Here is a 17763-nt window from a genome sequence, read left to right as displayed (position 1 = left end):
CCTCCTAAAATCAGATGTCATTTATAATTGAATTAGTCTGGTTGGATGCTCTTTACTCAGTCCTATTTAACTTTTGAAGATTTTTTTTTGTTGTCATAGCGGTGAGTATCGGAAAAGGATCGTTCAAGGAATAATATGTATTCAAATCACTTCGCAAATTACTAGAACAATATTTGTGACGCACAGTGTACTTAGAGAATCTGACTTAAAGGCCTGAATCGGAAGTTATGTTGTTCTGGTTCTTGCATAGCTTCGGTGGTTTATGTATAGAAACGTTCCATCGGAAGTTCACCACAATATGAATCAAAAGACACTTTGTCCAATATTGCAACTTAAAATTAGAAAACATACAAGAACGTGACTTTTCACTTTTATTCCAAGTTTTGTAATGGATTTTACATGGTCGAAAGTGGTGCTTCAATCATGGAAAGTTTTCGATGCACGTAGCATGTAATTAGTTACTCTCGTTTTCTCTAGGATCGGAAATGGCTTATTACCAACCTAATGATGAAAAGTAAATTTTTGTGTGTTTATTGACCTCGGCTTCGCCTCGTATCAAAATTCACACGAACACTTTACTTTTCATGTTTTAACTCGTGTTATGTAAGTAAATAACTATTACATGACTAGCGATACAAAATTGAAAAGTCCAGTTTTCGTGTGAGGCGAAGCCGAGGTCAACAATCACATAGAAAGGTGACATTTCACTTCTATTCCGAGTTATCGAAAGAAGTACATAGAAGCACGTAGAGAAATTATTCACTCGCTGCACCTTTCTTCACTTTCGTTAAACTCGTTTCCGAAAAATTTCGCGAGGAAAATTATTATTATGACTTACGTCCTTACGTGGTTGTAACTCTACACTTGTCCAAATAAAATTCTTTAAAGCTGATGTATTTAAGAGCTCTTACTGTGATGTAATCGATTTTATCAAATACGCGCGGTATTCGGATGTCAAAATTACTTCACTAGAAGTTTAATTCAAACATTACACTTCAGGTCTATGTTGTTGTCTCGTTTTCGCTTATGTGATAAAATAGAGTGCACATTTGTCACTATCAGTCTCGACTTCTTCCGTACTTTTCATTAAAAATTAAAAGTGACGTTTTCGTGTGCTTATTGATCTTGGCTTGTTATACAAATGGTGCAATAGTTATTTACATAACAAGGGATAAAAAGTTGAAAAGTAGAGTTTTCGTGTGAATTTTGTAGATCAGAGGCGAAGCCGAAACCAAATTTCTTGTTTTCCCTAGGTGGTGTAATAAGCCACTTTCGACCCCAGGGAAAACAAAGGGTTGCAAAGTATTGCGAAGTCGTGCACGTAATTTGAGAGCTTCAATCAAGTTTTCGTGCGAATATTAAGCTCGACTTCGCCTCAGATCAACAAACTTTATACGGAAGCGGGGCTTTCATCTCTAGTTATGTAAAACATACGTAAACAGTTCAGTTTTGGCATTTTGACAGTAGCTATCTTTCCTAAATAAAAGTTATTCGTTTACACCGTTGCGTTCGTCCACAAGAGATGAGTCGACTTTGTGTTACAATATCATTAATCGGGTTAAGTGTTTTAAGCAGTTTATCAAACGACGAAAACATTGATAGCATGAATTTAATGGAATTGGTTTTGTCAACTCTCAAGGTAGGTATAATTTAGGGTAGGTATGCTGACTTGTTCATTGATACAATCTGAATATTTAGAGTCAGTTTACTGTAGCTGATGATAAAATAAAATCTGAAAATGCATGTTAAACGGCACATCAACACTAAAATTTACATTTTACCTAAATTGATATGATATTCATCTGGGTAAAAGTACAAGAACCGAGTACATGGCACACATAAAAAGACAAATATTCCACCCTCACAAATTTTATAAATAATTTACCGAAATCCTGAAACCCTTAATCCCCTTTATATCAAAAATTCGTATCAAAATGACCATGATGGGTACTTGATAATTTGCAACATCTACAGAATTTTCCTGTATTTAATTTTCATACTCACAAAATATAAATCATCATTTTATCGTTTCCTATCCTTTTATTTTTCGTATAAAATATTATACACAACACACAACACAACACAGCGACTATACCACAGAGAGGCACAGATAGAAAAAGGCAAAATATCACATTGAAATATTGTAGATATAGAAAGAAAAAACTTCCTTAATCAAAGTCAAAAAAGGATATGCTTGTTAAAGTAATTGCTGTGTGTGTTATGTGTATACTATTGGTATATATATACGGTACCGGTTTCGCCCTTTGCCTGGAAAATCAAAAAGATATTAAATTGAAATGAATATAATTCTGTAAAATTTTGTGGATATTTTATTGATGATGGAAAAGGTTTTTCAGCAAACTTGCTTTATCTTTGCAAAGTAATTTTTGTATATACTTAGAAGAACCTTTTTGATTAGATGTGTGGTTGTGTTGGCTGTGCCACAAATGTATAGTCTCTGAAATATATTTTTCGATTAAACCTAATTTGTGGTTGGCTTTGTGGTGAAGCTTTAATTGCCATTGCCATGTCGTCTTAGATCGGTCCAGGCTATTGAGAAAATTAATTTTAAAATGTTCATCATATTGAGTGTCGACTAAAATGGTACTGATGTGAATCATGTCAAATCATGTCGTCCCGTTAATAAGCGCTGTGACGCAAGTCCTCATTATTTAAAATTTAGGGACTAAGGAACTAATGCAATTTTATGTCTATTCATACATGTCGACTATTCGAATGAATTAACTATGTACTCGACGACGACAAATAAGCAATGAGTTCCACCTAACTTCGTCTATACATGTTGAACAAATGAAGTAGAATTTTTTTTTTTGAAAACTGCAGAAAATATGTCGATCAAATGAAGTAATAGATTCGAAAAGCAAATTTTTATGATATGTTTGCATTATGTGAGTGGGTACCAATTTCTCGTAATACTCGCTTTCTGCTCGCAGTTTAAGCAAGTAAACAAATTGTTCTCAGAACAACTTAAACTGACACAAACAAATCTTTTTTTTTTCTTGAGAGTTAACACTTTTGTGGTCGGGGCTGTGACTTCAAAATCTAGGCTCTAGATGAGGCGCAACGTCAAAAATTATTTTGTATGGAAAATTATATAAAAAATGTCTACTCTAGCTTCGGCACTGTTTGTGGTGGTTATTGTCTTCTTAAATTTTGAAAAAGGATTTTTGTAAAAAGATGTCAGTTAAAATACAATGCGATACGAACAAATGTATACTTTAATTTTTCGCAATTCCGGTCCATTATCATCACCTTTCCATGCATCCATTTAATGTCGTTTTGAAGGTAATTATTTCACTGTATTCCTGGATACAGTGCGATATCAACTTTTTTTTCGCACGCTAAAGAACCTATTACCTTCAACGAAGGCTAAATTTTTATAAATAAAAATCTTGCATTGACCAGAAATCGAACCCCCGACACCAAAAGGTTTTTGAACACAAAGCAGCGACTATAGCCATTCGGCTATAGAGTCACACAATCATACCGAACGTATTGTTGAAGCGTATATACTAAGCATTGACTACTCGATTTCATTCAACGCGTCTCTTTAGATCACATTGCAATGTGTATTATAATGCAGCCTTATTGATCGTTCAAATGAATTTCTGTATACACAAGAATTTTGGTACAAAATGTAGGACATGTTTTGCATTGGAAAGGTGATTATGGCCCGAAATTGCGAAAAACGTTGTATCTACCACGGTAGGTATGCCGGTATTTTTTCGCACACGACGTCTTGTCGACCCGAGGCGAAGCCGATGCAATGTGATGTAAAGAGACGCGTTGAATGAAATCGAGTAGTCAATGCTTAGTATATACGCTTCAACAATACGTTCGGTATAATTGTGTGACTCTATAGCCGAATGGCTATAGTCGCTGCTTTGTGTTCAAAAACCTTTTGGTGTCGGGGGTTCGATTTCTGGTCAATGCAAGATTTTTATTTATAAAAATTTAGCCTTCGTTGAAGGTAATAGGTTCTTTAGCGTGCGAAAAAAAAGTTGATATCGCATTGCGTGCGAAAAAAAGTTAATATCGCACTGTGTCCAGAAATACGGTGAAATAAATACCTTCAAAACGACATTAAATGGATGCATGGAAAGGTGATGATTATGGACCGGAATTGCGAAAATAACTATTAGTATCCATCCTTCGTAATAGCTTAGGCCTGCTCTGACTCCGGGGAATGTGGGCGGTTGGGCTAAATAGGCGTTTTTCTGGTCCGGAAGGCTAAAATATTGGACACGTATTTTTTCTTTTCACTTTTAGACACATTAGCTGCACTTTTCGAACATCATTCTTTGTTAAAAGACAATGAAAAGATACCTCCTCCGGAAGTTAACTTAAAGAATTAACTCCATCAAAAAACCAGCTTTTAAAGTCTATGACTTCAAATATTTTGATTAAATTTTCGGAGCATGTGAAAATCTGAATGACATCGATTTTTTAGGATTACGACGTGAGCTATACTCATTCTACAATGCATTATAATACAACACTTCAGCATGTAGTATGGTGAAATTGGGTATATGCTAACAAAAAACGTTCGCTTCGTTTCATCACCTCCACCTCCACACACATCGCTTTTATTGAGTGAATTGATATATTTTACCGAAATTCCTGTCAACAATGCATTAAACTCAAATATACCGAAAAATTCTATACAAATTTTTGGAATTGAACCAGATTGGATATAACAGGCGTATACGGTGTACTCGGCCACTAAAGAAACCCATATATTATATTTCTTTTCAAGTAGATAAATTCGATGTTGGTACATTTCCAACATCCGAACGATCTGAACGTGGATGAATTATTTGAAATGGCATACGGGCCAAATGTAATGTCGACTAAGCACACAGACTTTCATTGCCAACGGAACAAGATCATAAATATACTCGAACTGAGAAATGAAAAGACATAAACACAATAACTGCGCATGGGCGACGTTTCACATGGGGGGTGCAATCGTTGCTTTCCCCAATTTCGAATTTCTCCACGTTAAAGGGGAAAGTGGGATATTTCTCCATACATACCAAGTGACTCAAGTTTGTAATGCTGCTGTATGTTTTGTGGTCTTTCCGTGTTATTCAGGCAATAATTGGACTTAACGCTTTTTTCATTTCTTTTATTAACTTGGCTAGCGAAGTAGCGAATGATAGAGTTCTTATGTACTCAATTCCAATATGGAGTTTTCTTGTTCATTTACCAATAATGGTCATACCAGGCATTACATCTTGAAAGTGAATGAATCCAATCTACAGAGAGGTGTATTCGCTAATTACAAAACTCTCAAAAGAAGAACTACTTAAAAGTGGACTTTAATTACCATATAAGTACCGCAGCAGTGTGCATTTTGAAAGTGCTCGTCTCATAAGTGCATTTAAACGTTCATCAAATGCACATCAAACTAACTAACTCTGTACAGCATAAACGCATAATTTTAATGCATCTTGGAAAATTAAACGACTTTCGTTCCGGCAGACTTGCGGTCGGTGTGCACGGAAAGCCATCATATTGCCAAGCACCAGACTTTTAGTCAACGACATGAATATAATATTTTCTTCAGCAAAGAAGCGGCGATATTGCGACTACGGTACCACATCAGAGATAATCTTAATTTATATTAATGCTGCTCGTAAACCAAAAACTAAACTTGCACAGTGTGTCTGGTGGTATATCCTTTTGTAGCAGTTGTATTTGAATTTTCCGCAAAGAAAGGAACGAAGAGGAGGAACGTATATATATACATAAAATGTCCGTTACGCTTTTGAAGGATATTGTTCCATTTTGCTCGTAACATATTTTCGGTTAACATTTTAAAGTAATGATATGGTGTCTCTGGTGTGAAGGACATTATAGTTTCCTATTGAAAGCCATATTAAATTCGAAACGATGATTATTATTGGACATAGATTATTTTTGGCAAAACGTATGCGTTCTTTGTATGCTTAAAGCTGTCGATTATATTATGTCCAGTCATCTGCTATCGACAACACCGACAAAAAATAATCGAAGAACTGTGGCTTTTGTTCGCTTATATGAATGTAAGTTACATCAAATGAAGTAAAAGATTCGACATTAAACAGTAGAACTTATCATTACAGAAGTAGTAGATTTAATTATTAGATCTTCATACGATTGAAGTTACACACACACATACGAATACGATTGAATTCTATATACAAATCGATATTTTGAGCTGTTAGAAGTTAAAATGTGAAATGGAAATTTCTATTCTTTCTCAAAGTGCTTTTATGTGAATTTACTGGTACAAAAGGGGAATATTTAGCAAATTGGGTTACATTACAGGAAATCAATTTCCGTTGGAAATTTCAGTTCGTTATGGGGAACGTTTATCGGAATGTGTTTGTATTATAATATGGAAAATGTACACACCAGTGACTGTTGAGTTTTCTTTTCTTTTTTTTCTTTTTCATTTTATTTTTTTGATTTAGTGGATTTAGTACAACGTTTGCATATTAGCAGTTCAATAATTTATGAATTTTTTGTGTGTGTTGGTTAAATTGAGGACATTCTATGGTTGCACAAATGGTTTCCTTCGATTTATTAACATTTATTTTTTGTTTAACAGCAAGCTATCGCTGTGGATACATCTGTACGAATGTAGAAAGCCAGCCGATTAATGATGGCTTTCGTGAAAGCGTCTGTTTGATTTATCATAAGTTGGTTTGATTACGTTTTAAGAGCTTCCGAGCGTACGCTGAAATTGTAGCCTACATTTCTGCGTTTCGAAATTTTTGATCGCTGATATCTTTTTACGAGAGCCCTTTTTGAAAAATGTACGACCACATTTTCGAGTAAAAATACGTCAGCTTTGAATAAAAGATAAAATTGTCTGTGAAAGTTCCATGTGCTTTGAGAAAAGTGTACCTTGGATGCAAATTTGGGGCATCGGTTTTCTCAAAGCAGTGTGACCAGTGTTATTATGGGGTCTATTACTTCCATCTATCAAAGTATTTCAAATCTTGTACTTCAATTGTTTTAACATGAATTTGCTATATTATAAAGGACCGTATTACCCAGAGCTTGTCATTATTTTTGTCGTCGTTATCGATAACAGATGAATAGCCGTATGTGACAGGTTAACATAGGAACGAACACTGTAGATGATCACACAAATCAGATGTGTCGGGACAATTTTTTTGATTCTCCCTCACGTCTTTTAGAAACGTTTGATTATCATCCGTTATCGACAGCAACGACACCAATGCATGGCGAAACAAATGAAGTAATATGTGCTGTGTGTGATTTGCCTTTATTACGTTTTGTTGACGGTTGGTCGAGTGAGAAAAGTGCAGCACTTTCTCTACCGTGGTGAGAAAATAACACTTTTTCACTGGAACTGTCATTTCCCTTAAGTTTTCAAAGATGGTATGATGAATTGATATATTTTGTTTCGTTGAGAAATACAATTAATACGAAAAACGTTGAGTTCACCTCTTGAAGAAATAGGAAATTCTAACTCAAGCTAAACTGCGGCCCTGCTTCGCTCTGCCTACAAACATCGATCCCCTTGGAATTTCCAATTTTTTCCACTTGGTAAACAAATAACTATTGCATGATGCACTAGGCTAGCCACAGGGCCTTACCCTATGCGTTTGCCGTAAGTTTAATGGAAACGCACTATCATCAAGCAATTCCGCCAACATTTTAAATGATTTTTCGTTTTATAATTGATTTTACCTAAAAATGTTTTTTTTTTCAATTCGCAAATTGAATTTAACCTTATGGTGTTGTACGGTGTGGTTACAGTTTAATCAAAAACGATTAGTCCAATTGTTTATACTAAAACCAATGCTAAAACCACAATAATCCTGTGGTAATCAATTTTAATTATGAAAAACTGGCGTCGGTTTTTATTTCATTTGCTGTGATTGATTTAAATTGGATCAGCTTTTGGTGTAGATGTGGAGGTGTACAACATTACACAGGTCAGGTGAAAGTCTCTAAAGTTTAAGTTCGATGAACATGCAACTTCAATGAAGTAATAGATTTTATATCAATCTGTTGAAATTAGTTAGAGGAAAGGAAGTAATAGATTCGACAATTATATAATAATTCAATGCCTTCAGTAAAAGGTTGATTACTTTGTCGTTAGAAGAGCTTCCCATCGTATTTCATTGTGTTCCCAAATTCTTGATATTTCTCACGGTAATTTACAAAGACTTGAATACTTATACTGAGCTGAAAAACTACACTTCATTCCGTTTCCGTCCCATTCTAGTTTCCGTACGCATTTTATCGCTGACGACAAGTCTCCCTCTCAGTATTACTCTGTTCCGACGAAAATTTTCAGTGAATAGTATGTGAACGGCAGCATGTATCCGGAAATCCAAGACAATTTATTTACACGAGCAAAGTCAAATTGACAATAAAAACTTTTTACCTTTCGTTTTCATTCCTTTTGTTAAAGTAAATTACGCCACATTTCAAGTTAGATTTAAGTTAATGCTGTTTTGGTGTTACATGTAAAAGATGTATGCTGCTGCTGGATGTATACGTTTTTCGTATATAAAAGAGAGATATTCTTCTTGCTCTTCGTTTGGTTTTTTTTTTTATTTTCTTTTTCGCCATTATGCTCCAGCAAACTAAGAAATTGCAACCAAATTTTCATTTGCGGTGAAATTCCACCCAATTTAATTTAAAATAAAGTTTTCTATCACACATAGTGTGCTCGACACACAACATGAAACACCATATAAATAGAGGTGATCTAATTTATCTTTTGAAAAAAACTGTGTGCTTGATACCGAACAGATACTATACTTTATATGCTGAAACCGCATGTAGTTCTTTGACTCTTTTTTTTCGTTTTTTTGTTTTCTGGTGTGCAACTCTTTTTTTGTCGTTCCTTGTGATTCCTTGTATTCTAAATAAAAATTCCATGGTGCAGCCATTAGCTATATTGTGAACGTATTACATATATATGAGACACCGATATATGGAGACATGGGAAGCCATGACGTAGAACAAGTGATTTCACGGAACAACGCGTTAACATTGTGGTCTGGTTTAATTTTATATTTTAGGAAAATGAAACAAGCCGAGGATGTGAACGCTTTTTTTAATTATCAAACTGCCATTGCTTTTCGGATCCATTTGGTTTAACATTGGAAAAATGTACGACGTTTTACGTTTTACCATTGTCAGTCCAGTACGACGTAGTGGGGGCTTATAGGACCACTATGCCGTTTGTAACACGTGGAATTAAAGCAGACGTTATGCCTATGATTATAGATGATTAATTCGCAAATAACACAATTGTGGTAAAAACCGTGCTATTTTGGATAAGGCTCGGAACAGGTCAGGTTTACCTGAAGCTGACCTGAAATTACCTGAAACCTGTTTTGACCTGAACCTGTTTCTAAAATATTTGACCTGACCTGCATTGACCCGAAACTGAAAGTGCTAGTCAGGTCAGGTAAATCAGGTCTCAGGATTCAGGTCGACCTATGCAAGTTCAGGTTCAGGTCAGGTCAGATAATCTTGGAGGGCTTAGCAAGGCTTTTCGCATATATCTACGAATGAGATGAGAGGTATTCACCTACTAATCGGGGAAAAAAAGTTTTATGAAATGTTGTTAACAGGATCATGAGGAAGACCTCTCAGAGTAGACGTAAATGATAGGTGGTGGTACTTGATTGAACCTTTCCAGGTTTTGTAAATTAATGAAGTGGTATGTTGGTTCACAAAGTTACACCACTTTGTCCCTTCTGGACATTTGGTACTATCGAGCTAATAACATTCCCAAAATTCTAGTACCCCACGTAGTCAGAAATTGATCAGAAATTTTTATTTCATAAATTTGGATATTGACGAACAACAACGCTGCCGACGGGGGAGACGGTCTCAAAATGAACATTTATGTGGATCTGACATGCCTCCACATTTACCCTTAGCCCGTATTATTATTCGTGTAGACGTTCGTGTAGCTGGTCCAGTTTCGCACGCTGAGGGAGCTTCATCATCATCATCATCTACACTTTCTTCTGCTTCTGCTTCTTCTCCTGCTTCTTCTTCTTCTTCTTCTCCTGCTGCTTCTTCTTCTTCAAAATCCTCATCTGAAGCACATTCTCCGCCCTCTACAAGTGGTGGCCTAATTATAGGATAATCCATTGCTCTTTTTTCGTCAATCGAAAACAAGCGCGGTATGTGCATTTTCATTCTGATGAATCTGGCCTTTCTAAATTTGCAAGTTCTCTTCATAAGCTTAGTCGATAAATCTACTGCTTCTGGGCAAGGCCTTGCTTTTTTAGGACAATGCTCGTGAGATGATGGACCGGTTGATGCCCGTTTTCTTGTAGCACTACTCGTAGAAGCAGCTGGTTCTACTCTCACCGTTACGTCCGGCCTATCGAAACATTTATGAAAGCCGTGTAAGTGTAGGCGAACAGAGAACAAATCTAATTTTTTGTGTGCTATGTCGCATACCTGTCCCTCTCATCGCCTTTACTGTCGTCGCAGTCAGCTGTATACATATTTTCAAGTGTCGGGATCGCATATTTGTTTCCAGTTTTAGCTATAAATCCACCAACCAAGCCATTGTGTAATATTTGTTTCAATTCATATTCGATAAGATCTCGTGGCGCATCCGTCGACATAATGAATTGCTCAAATAATTCGTCTTCCGTAATTTGATTGTTTTGGGATGCAATGGCGTCCATAACAGAGTGCTCGTTACGCACTCTGATGGTGTCCTCATCGAGTTTATTTAAATGATTGTACATTTAGAAAATTGATCGAAAAATAATAAAAAATAAAATTTTCAGGAAAACAAAGTTTCAATTTCAGGATTGACTGATCCTTTTTCACAAGAATATTCATTCTAGGCAACTCGATTCATTTTTGTTTATTTATTCCTACTGCAGTAACGGAACCAGTAATTAAACCCAAAAGAAGGTTTCTGTTAAAATAATTGCTCATTATTGAGGCGACGTTACACCTTCGTACGGTCATACTCAATCTCTTCTTGAGGAATCAGTTAAAACGTGGTTCGTCGTTGTTTATGGTAATCATTTTTCATCTAGATTAATATTACTTTTACTATACCTGCATCATCAGCGGCTCTTACTGGATTTTTTTATGTCTTTCTTCCTCAGAATTGCAGTTCATGCAAGAGATCTCTGAAGTACCGTGGATGGTATTTCAAAGTTTTTTTTTGTATGAACTGCATATTTCAAGTCTATTAACAAAGAATTTAAAAAAAATCTCACGCACCAGTTCCACCAATTCATTTCTCTAGAACTGAAACCTTACAACAGAGTTTTTTAATCTCGACTTTAAGATTAATGAGATGGGTCCAGGCGAGTCCTTAAAACTTCATCATTCACTCATGCTTAAATATCGTTCAATTACATTACATTACATTTTTCGACTGATAAACATATAAACATGTGTCCTTTAGACTTGAAAATTTTGAAATTTTACTTTATACGTAGTGACAACGCACTACGTAGTGCGTTGCTAGTGACCTAATCTGATTTATAAGTTATAAGTGGGTGTTGGCATATTTATAAGTTGACTTAGGTATCGTTTATATCGCAAGTCTCTGAACGACAAGGGTTTTTTTTTCTGTAATATGATGAAATCTGTTACTTCGTTTGTTAAAAGTATATTAGTTGATAGCAAATCTTGTACTTCCTCAGTTCTGGCATATATATTTCATAATGTAATAGAACACCAGTCTTCGTGGTCGGTAACAGCCGTTTGGTCAACTTCTAACGACCACACCACACTATATAATTGGTCGAGTATAGTCGCTGAATTCTTGTTTTCCTTCTCGACAATCAGTAATCACACTATTTCTGTAAAAATTTGACTTTTCTCACTAGCACTTTTTTGGCAATAGAGTTACTGACTTAATATGGTTAACCACGTACTAGGTTCACGGACGCAATAAGGTTAAGGACGCAATAGAGTTACGGACGCATTAAGTTTGCGAGCGTACTAGTATCACGAACACAATAGGTTTTTATGGGTCGTACGGGTCTCAGTCGCAGCAATTGACTGTTCTGATGGCTAAACATTATTTTTTTGGTTTAACATGATTTTGCATGCTGATATGTCGAAGCTCAATTGTGAACAAAAAAAATATTCATTTCACTGCAGAGCATAGACGTACAATTTTCCCACATCACAATACCAACCAGTAAAGAGCAATAACAGAGCCATAGAAATATTATCAACAATCAACATCCAATAAAAATGGCAATAACTAAAATTCTCCTGTGTGTACCGGTCGGGTCGTATACGATTCCTGAATTTAAAAGATAATTAAATTTTTATATACTCGAACCGTAATCCTTGGTTATAACACTGAACTAAAAATGTAGAGAACTAAAATGTGTATTACTATACGTACCCGATATGTATGTTGTTATACAACAGCATTATAAGCGCATGGGATACACCCTCGTAAACCGATTCCGACATGCTGAACAATGGAATTTATAATTCTATTGTAGAACCGGCTAACATGTATAACACTTATGTAAAATAGAATCGTATACCGGGACTGTATAAATATGTAATCTGCAGGATCATCAACCAATTTTATGATTTTTTTTTCAGTTCTGGTCATTGAAAGAATTTGACCCTTGTAATTTTCATATTTTATATGTTTTCGTCAATATTTGTCAATTAAGATAAATGTTTTTGGGCCGAAGTAAAAATGAGTTAAATTTTCCAATTAATTAAATCATTTCGACGAGAGAAATGGAATTGGTGATGGTGGTGGCGTGTTTGTGGAGAATTTGACATTTATCGAATTCGAACCTCGGCTGGTTAACAGTTAGAGGCAATTGAATGGGTCCCGAAGTGTCAATATGGATTAGAAACAATTTACATCAAAGCTCCATTTGTAAAAAATGACTCACTGACACTCGATTTACAAAGAGTGATAGCGACGCTAAGCGTGTATCTCTAACTATTTGTAGACCATCAGCAAGATCGTCTACTCGCCTTCTAGGCATATGACTTCAAAGTCTGGATAACAGTGAGTGAAGGGAACGGCATGCAAAGGCAACGGAGTGACAACTGAGTTCTTCAGAACCAAGGATTCGTAAAAGTTGCAAAAAAACATCAAACCTCGATTTGTAGAGAATGACTCACTAACACTCGATCTACAAATATTGAAATCTACGCGCATCAGGCTTCCACATCCATCCACAATCAATTACAACGAACGTTGAGGATGGTTTTCCATGGACTCAAACGCACGAGGGTCGAGGACGGTTCAACCATCGACTCAGACGAACGTTGTAAATTGAAGGAACTCGTACGGATGCTCAAAAACCAGTACGCGCGTGTAGAATCAACCACCAGACCCAAATATTCTGCCAGATTCATATTGATCCAGAAATTCTGCCAGATTCATATCGATCCAAAGATTCTGCCAGAATCAGTCAGATTCATCCTGATTCAAAGATTCTGCCAGATTCAGCTAGACCCACAAACCGTAGACCACAATACCACAATACTGTGCATCGAAACACAGTTGGACATTATCATTATCAGGATTTTTTACCTGTCATGAAAACATAAGTAAATTGTAAACGTGAAAATTAATTAGTGGACTTTTAATCTCTGGGAAATGATGTTGCGATGTAGGCTACCTGGAACAGAAAAGTTCTTGGAATTTCTCTGCGAATCGTCTGATTAGTAGATGTTTGTTTTGCCTAATATTTAAGAAAAATTGAGAACTTTGTCGACTTACAAAAACACCAGCATTACAATAGTTTCACTCTTTTAGTTCCACTATTTTTCTGTAACTAGAAAAAGTGAAACTATTGTAACATTACATATATGCAACGTTACAATAGTACCACTTTTTTAGTTTCACACGCTAGCCATTTCCGAAGCTGGCTAGCTTGTGGAACTAAAAAAGTGAAACTATTGTAACGTTGCATATATGTAATGTTACAATAGTTTCACTCTTTTAGTTCCACTATTTTTCTGTAACTAGAAAAAGTGAAACTATTGTAACATTGCATATATGCAACGTTACAATAGTACCACTTTTTTAGTTCCACAATTTTTCAGAAATTTTAAAAAAGTGAAACTATTGTAACGTTGCATATATGCAACGTTACAATAGTTTCACTTTTTATGATAAAAACAAGCCGTCAGAACAGTCGGAGCGTTTGCTGCGACTGAGCCCCGTACGACCCGTAAATCTATTTAGTACGTCACCCTAGTGCGCCTGTAACCCTTATACGTCCGTAGCCCTAATACATCCATAATCCTACTAAGTCTAACGTTAATGCGTCCGTTACCATAATTCTCCCGTAACCCTGTTGCGTACTCGACATTATTGCCCACCTATCTTAAAAATTGCGCATAGCGCAATTAGGAAAGCCCATCTCTCAAATAAAAGTTTCAAATTTGGGCCCTTGCACTAAGGCCGCTACTCGGCCTAAGTGCTCTTTGCACATAAATCGAGTAAATCTCAACCGATTTTGCTAGTTTTTGTTTCATTTGAGAGGTAATTGAATACCCAATGGAAAGTTGGCAAAAAATTTTGGGTTTCTAAAATAATGTCGTAAATTGTTGGTTTTATTTGAGAGGTACTTCGTACGGGCTTTCGTAATTGCGCTATGCACAATTTTAAAAATGAACACTTTCAGTAAATTTGACCATGCCCAACTTGACTTGCATTTTGGTAACAGACGCATTAGAGGGTTGTAGACGTATTAGGGTTTATTAGGGCTTATTAGGGCTACGGACGTATTATGGTTGCGGACGAAATAGGATTACGGGTTGTACGGGGCTAAGTCGCAGCAAACGCTCCGACTGTTCTGATGCCTTGTTTCAGATAAATGGCTTTTCCAGCCGGAAAAGCCATTTTTTATTTAACTTTCGTGCATCATGTTGTCAATATGGGATAAATAGTATTTTCTCGAGTATTTTGCATAAAAGAATAAAAAGATGAAACGTAGAGTTTTCGTGGGTTGCTAGGAATCTCGCGCCGCGTCATTCACAATAATTCACATTTTGACATCTTCCTTATACAAAATGTGTCAAAATGTGAGTTATTGTGAATGACGCGGCGCGAGTTTCCCTAACACCTTTTCGTGTGAGACAAAGCCGTAATCAGCCGGAAGCTAAACGTCCTGTACTAATAGTAATCATCTGCTATCGACTGCAACGATACCAATTGAAAGCGGTTAACTCAATTGACGGTATTATAAGGTAAAATGTATGATGATACGAATAAAGTAGAAGATTTCATCTCAAAACCTAGGCGAAGATGTAAACAAATGCTGTACCAGATTATTTGATGATAATATCGTCAGACGTAACGGATGCTGTTTCTAAAAGGACTGTTATTCACTTCAAAACATCAAATTTTTTAGATCGAGTCAGTCACAGTCACATTTAACAAAAATCGATTTTTATCAACAAAGTGACTCCACTCGTTCTAGGTTATACCCTGCGGTTAGTCAGTTAAACGAAGAGTGTTGCACCTACAGTAAGCGCTACATCAGAGACTTATTTCGGGAAAATGTTTTCCCACATTTTCTTGAATTTTCAAATTGTTCCCTAATTTTCACTAAAATATTTTAAGGAAAATTGGGAAAAATTAAGGGAAAGATTGGAAAATGATTTACTAAAAATAGTCTCGGCTTTAAACTAACTTAAAAAAAAGCTTTTTGTGAAGGACGGGAAAATTTGACACTAGCCATAAACGCGTCGACATCACTTAGAGACTCTCTAATATTCTACTATATGCAACTATAACTGTGATGAATATGCATAAAAACCTAGATAAAGGCAGTAACTAAAGTGAATCACAAATAATGACACTCACTGTGTCATCCATTTCGATGGTAAGAACCGTTACACTTTATCGCTTTAAGTGGATGAGTTGAAACATTAAAAGCATTTTTAATAAACTGATTAGGTATATATGGTTGCACAGGGTCGTCAGCGAAAAGTAACGGTGACATTTTAAAATAAAACATTTTTTTATCAGATTCGTTTGATAAGTGTAATCTCGGCGCAAAGTCATACTCGCTATTCACTTATAAAAACTGTGAAATTTTGACTTGATGCTTAAGTTTAACTTTTCATACCGGCAAGTTCATCTGTCGCTTTTTGTGGTCAATATGGAAAAGTATCTAAATAAAAAATACAAAATCGATCGAATCGACGACAGTTACGACGCGTATTTAGAGGCAATCGGTATATTTTCAGTAGAACTTGAGTGTGTTCACTTCGTTGACTAAATCATTTTTTAAGGCTTGAGCGTCGAGCATCGAAATGCGGCGAAAGAGTCAAAGGCAGCATTTCAATTGGTTCAGATCAGTGCGAATGAGTACTCGCTCAAAACCGATGTCGGCCCCAGAACGCTCGAATCAAAATTTGTGCTGAATCAAGAAACAGAACGCACTACAATGGATGGCCGAAAGGTGAAAAGTACACATACCATCGAGGGCAACAAATTGATTGAGCGACAAACTGAAACGAACCGAGATGTGACCACAATAAGGACATTTTCCGACAACGAATTGGTCGTTGAAAGTATTGTGGGCGACATTAGAAGTAAAGTCTGGTGCGTGCTTGCGGAATAAAATTCATATTTGTTGCAAATAATCGAATAAAAACAGTTAGTTTGTGATTAACAAACATAATTTTCTTTGCCTTGGGTAATCGTCCCATTTGCTAATTTAGATAAGCTGCCAATCGATTGTTTTAAATTGAGAAGTATTAGAGGTGTTCAATTTCAACTTGGATAAGTTGAGTCTTTTATTTATAAGAAGAGGTTCATGCACCTTATATGTGTGTCTGTAACATCCCACGACAGGACAATCAATGCAAGAAATTAATCAAATGTTAAGTCAGTCAAATTAATGTTGCATGAATTGTTAGTCAAATATGTGGATAATATTGCGATTTCAGCTGAAATGTGATGAGATCGAATGAATTATGATACAAGTGAGAGTGATACATACATGTGCAGAAACTTCCACAATTCTAGTACTTCAATTTATGAATAAAAAAACTTTGTTCATGTTGGAAGCGTCTGTAGCGTCTATGTTCAGTGCTACAGTAGTGTAGAAGTTGTCAAAGTTTAATGTCTAAACAGTTGAACTTCCAGTTGATTTATAAAAATAAGTTAAAATGCCTTTAATACTGGTAGCACCGATCCGATATGTGCTGCAGAAAGGTTGAGTAAAAATCCTACTAAATTCGATCTATAGTGCCTAAGCGATTGAGTCAATTTTACATGATCTGAATGTGACTTAATCCGAAGCTTAATTCCGTCTACGATTGGATAATCTATTCTTATCTTGTTAAATATTAAATTGGATAATAATTGTAAGAAATTATTTGGCGGAATTTCATTCACGATAAGCTATCGATGCGAAAATAGTAAAAAAAAATTCTTTCAAATGCAAGACCCTGCCATCATAAATTGTGAGATAAAGTGGTGCATCTTACAATTTATTATTGTCACTAGAACTAGAACGGGATAATATTACCAAACGATTTCGGTCATATAAATCAGTTGGATTTTTATCGTTTCAATCGATTAACTGGATTACGCTTTCGTATAACATTTTAAGCTTCAAAATATAGCTTTCTACCGTTCTTCAGATTTTTTTCTGTTCGTCCATGTTGTTTGATAAACTTTTTTTCTTCTGGGAAATGGAACATAATTTTCTGGTCAGAAAAGTCTTACTCTAAAAAGTGTGATTCAATGCCGACATTTCGTAT

The 17763-nt window shown here is 35.7% G+C and overlaps 1 protein-coding gene and 2 long non-coding RNA genes across 3 annotated transcripts in view; 2 read left to right on the top strand and 1 right to left on the bottom strand.

Moving 5' to 3' along the window:
- LOC119072287 overlaps positions 1 to 17763 on the top strand; it is a 381328-nt gene that overhangs the window by 302171 nt on the left and 61394 nt on the right. The window lies entirely within an intron of this gene.
- Positions 9829 to 10846, bottom strand: LOC119072274. Its single transcript, XM_037177467.1, has 2 exons — positions 10477 to 10846; positions 9829 to 10396 (listed from the first exon to the last, which is right to left on the bottom strand). Exons 1-2 carry the CDS (start codon positions 10770 to 10772, stop codon positions 9895 to 9897), a joined length of 798 nt encoding a protein of 265 aa, XP_037033362.1. The 5' UTR covers positions 10773 to 10846; the 3' UTR covers positions 9829 to 9894.
- Positions 16067 to 16399, top strand: LOC119072281. The gene is made up of 2 exons (XR_005086820.1): positions 16067 to 16227; positions 16285 to 16399. It is a non-coding gene; the product is annotated as an uncharacterized LOC119072281 (long non-coding RNA).

Source organism: Bradysia coprophila, assembly GCF_014529535.1.
Source record: "Bradysia coprophila strain Holo2 chromosome IV unlocalized genomic scaffold, BU_Bcop_v1 contig_81, whole genome shotgun sequence".
In the NCBI taxonomy this organism is placed as follows: Eukaryota; Metazoa; Arthropoda; class Insecta; order Diptera; family Sciaridae; genus Bradysia; species Bradysia coprophila.
Note: the sequence above shows the minus strand (reverse complement) of the source record. Positions and strands in the feature narration are given on the sequence as shown.

Excerpts from the sequence above, each read along its gene's own strand:
- LOC119072274 (XM_037177467.1), bottom strand. The coding sequence starts at position 10,772 with ATGTACAATCATTTAAATAAACTCGATGAGGACACCATCAGAGTGCGT. Across the intron at positions 10,397-10,476 it reads AAAGGCGATGAGAGGGACAG|GCCGGACGTAACGGTGAGAG; the intron begins GTATGCGACATA and ends ATGTTTCGATAG.